This window comes from Apis dorsata, unplaced genomic scaffold, assembly GCF_000469605.1.
Source record: "Apis dorsata unplaced genomic scaffold, Apis dorsata 1.3 scaffold_376, whole genome shotgun sequence".
In the NCBI taxonomy this organism is placed as follows: domain Eukaryota; kingdom Metazoa; phylum Arthropoda; class Insecta; order Hymenoptera; family Apidae; genus Apis; species Apis dorsata.
Window position 1 is genome coordinate 41,975 of NW_006263639.1, and position 2,855 is coordinate 44,829.

Here is a 2,855-nt window from a genome sequence, read left to right on the forward strand (position 1 = left end):
GTGATGGAGCCGCCCTCGAGGGTTGAATTTTCGAATTCGAGCGGCGCCTGGCTGGACTGCACGGCGACAGGAAGCCCCCCGCTCAACATCGATTGGTCGACCGCGGACGGACATCCGGTCAACGACGTACCGGGAGTGAGGAGAGTGCTCAGGAACGGCACGCTGGTCCTTTTGCCGTTTCCGGCTGCCGCATTCCGCCAGGATGTGCACAGCGCGGCTTATAGATGCGTGGCGAGCAATTCTGTCGGCAGAGTGTTAAGCCGTGACGTGCAGGTCAGGGCAGGTAAGAAAGTTTTAAAGTTTTATATATAGTTGACAGCGAGAAATGAGCAATTTTATTTAGATTATTATATACTGAAAGAATGTAAAAGTATCTAAGAAGCATAAAATTATTGATTTGTTATACAATGATTATTATGATTATAATTTGGATTAAAAGAATTCAACGATGGATAAAATTTTAACTAATTGAAGTTAAGAATAAAATTAGGTTAATAATAATTTATTATTCAAATCATCAAATAATTACTATTAATTGTAACGTTAAAGTTATATGAAGAGCGGTAAAGTAACTTTATTTGAAATTTTAACTAATTAATTTTTCAGCCCATTAGTGCTTAATTTTGAAATTTATATTTGAATTTTCTGGAAGTTTTTACAATGGGACGAAAGACATTAAACAAAATATTAATCTTGCAAAAAGTTTTTTTCGAGATTCTATATTCGATCATATCTTTTTCGAAATGATATTTTGCATCTAATTATATAATTTTATACATTAAAAAATAAAATAAAAGTATTTATATATATATTATGATAAACTATATATTCTTTTGTAGATTAAAGAAACTTTTAAATTTATATAGATTAAAATCGTGAATTATCTATTATTCATATAGATATTAATATTAAAATTCTGTTTGATTTAATGTTTAAAACTCAAATTATTTATAAATAAGCTTTAACATTTTTTATACTAATTTTTATACTGTTTTAACATTTAAACTCGATCATCAAATTCTTACGAATATAAATAACACTTTTTATATGTATGTAAAGATTCTTATGCAAATATTATATTAATTGTTTTAATTAATGTTTATATAAAGTTGTTTATATAATGTTCATATAAAGTTTAAGAATTTTGTATACAAGTTTTTGTATATTATGATAAATATGCAAAACTTTAGAATTTGTATTTTATCTTTAAATTATATATTTATTTTTAATTATCTACTTATTACAATATTTCATTTACTCTTTTTTCTTTTTATTAGAAACAAATCCCAATAGATTGAGATTATTTTCAAATTTCCTCTTATTATATATTACATCGTTAAAAATATCACATGTAATTTTAACAGTTATTACACTAATCGTTAAAAACATCAACGATTAAATACGAGCGAACGATTACAATTTATATCGAGCGAAAGAACACAAGCGTAAACGAGTGTTGATTGTGCTGGAGGGAAGGGAGGGGCGTTTGGAAGAATAGGGGAAGCAATTAAAAAATCATTAGGGGATGCGCCGGTCATGTTCCTCTAAGGAAGGAAAAAGCGAAATCCAAGTAAGTTCTGACGAAGGATGTTTTAAACCCAGCCGGATGCAGATGAGACGCGGCCGGGTTTTCTCCGAGTACAGCTCAGTGTAATTACCTCTTTAAAAAAAGAGAGAGAGAGAAAGCAAGGAAGAAAAAAAAAGAAAAAAAAAATGCAATCTGAATGCAAATCCGTGGCAGCTGCGAGGTCGACCCGACGCTTTCAGGATTGCCAACTACTCCCTCGCGGCTATAAAGTTCTGGCCCGGACGTGTGGCCGTTAATTAAAACTTTACTTCCTGCTTTCAGTTTAACGAAAGAAATTTCTATCCCAAGCTGGCTCGGACTTCCGGTCCGAACCGGAAGTTTTCGCGATCCATTGCATCTCATTTGGGGAACGGGAAGAAAATCCAAAAGCGGCGGAAACGCGACAACGATACTGTTTCACCCCATTTCGCCGGAATGTTATTCCTATCCCCTATTTCCGGAACAAGAAGAAGCGTTTTCCTCGGTAAGAAAAGCATGGACGAGGAACGTATCTGTTTTGCATTCCTGTTCCTTCTAACTGACTTGCCTAATGTGCTTGTTATTGCGGTGTTTAACTCTCAAGTGATATCATTGAGCAAAGGACCAACAAGAATTAAATTTTATATATTTTGTTTCGTATAATTTGTATGCTGTATCTATTTAATGAAAACAATAAGTTTAGTAAATTGATTGATTAATGTAATACTATTATTTACAGATTGTAGATAAAAATAAAATTTGGACGAAGTGTAAAAGAGATTAAGCGATGATTCTAAATTTTTTGATTCTAATTTTTTTGATTGTAAATCAAAAATTATATGATTAAAAACGATTATTGTTTGAATGGATATTAAATTAATTTATAAATAAGTTATTTTTAAATTCGTTAAATTTTTAATATTGTGTAGAAATCATTTTAAAGAATTTTTTTCTATATATATATATATTACTGTGAATAATTATAAAATCATATTTTCTGTGATTAGCTTGTTTTGATTTTTAGTTGCACTTTTCTTTTCTTCGAAAAATCCAAAAGAATATCTTGCAAAATATTAATAGAGACATCTTTGAAATAATTAATTCTAAAAGTTAAAAGAAATAAATTTTGTTTCATATAATATAATAATAATAATGATAAAAGTTATACAAAAATATTAGAACTTATTTATTAATTTATAAGTAGTTAAATTTTAAATTGAATGTAAGCCAGAGATGGAATAAGATAATGATGTATCTCTATCTCATTTATTTAATGTAAATTTCAATTGCTTATAATTTAATATAATTA

General features: G+C 29.6%; 1 protein-coding gene across 3 annotated transcripts in view; it reads left to right on the top strand.

Moving 5' to 3' along the window:
• Positions 1-2,855, top strand: part of LOC102675052 (Down syndrome cell adhesion molecule-like protein Dscam2) — a 70,837-nt gene that overhangs the window by 624 nt on the left and 67,358 nt on the right. For all 3 annotated transcript variants that reach the window (XM_031511979.1, XM_031511980.1, XM_031511978.1), the window contains exon 2: positions 1-283. In XM_031511979.1, coding sequence (XP_031367839.1) covers positions 4-283 — 280 coding nt within the window. In that variant the 5' untranslated portion in view covers positions 1-3. The remainder of the gene's footprint in view (positions 284-2,855) is intronic.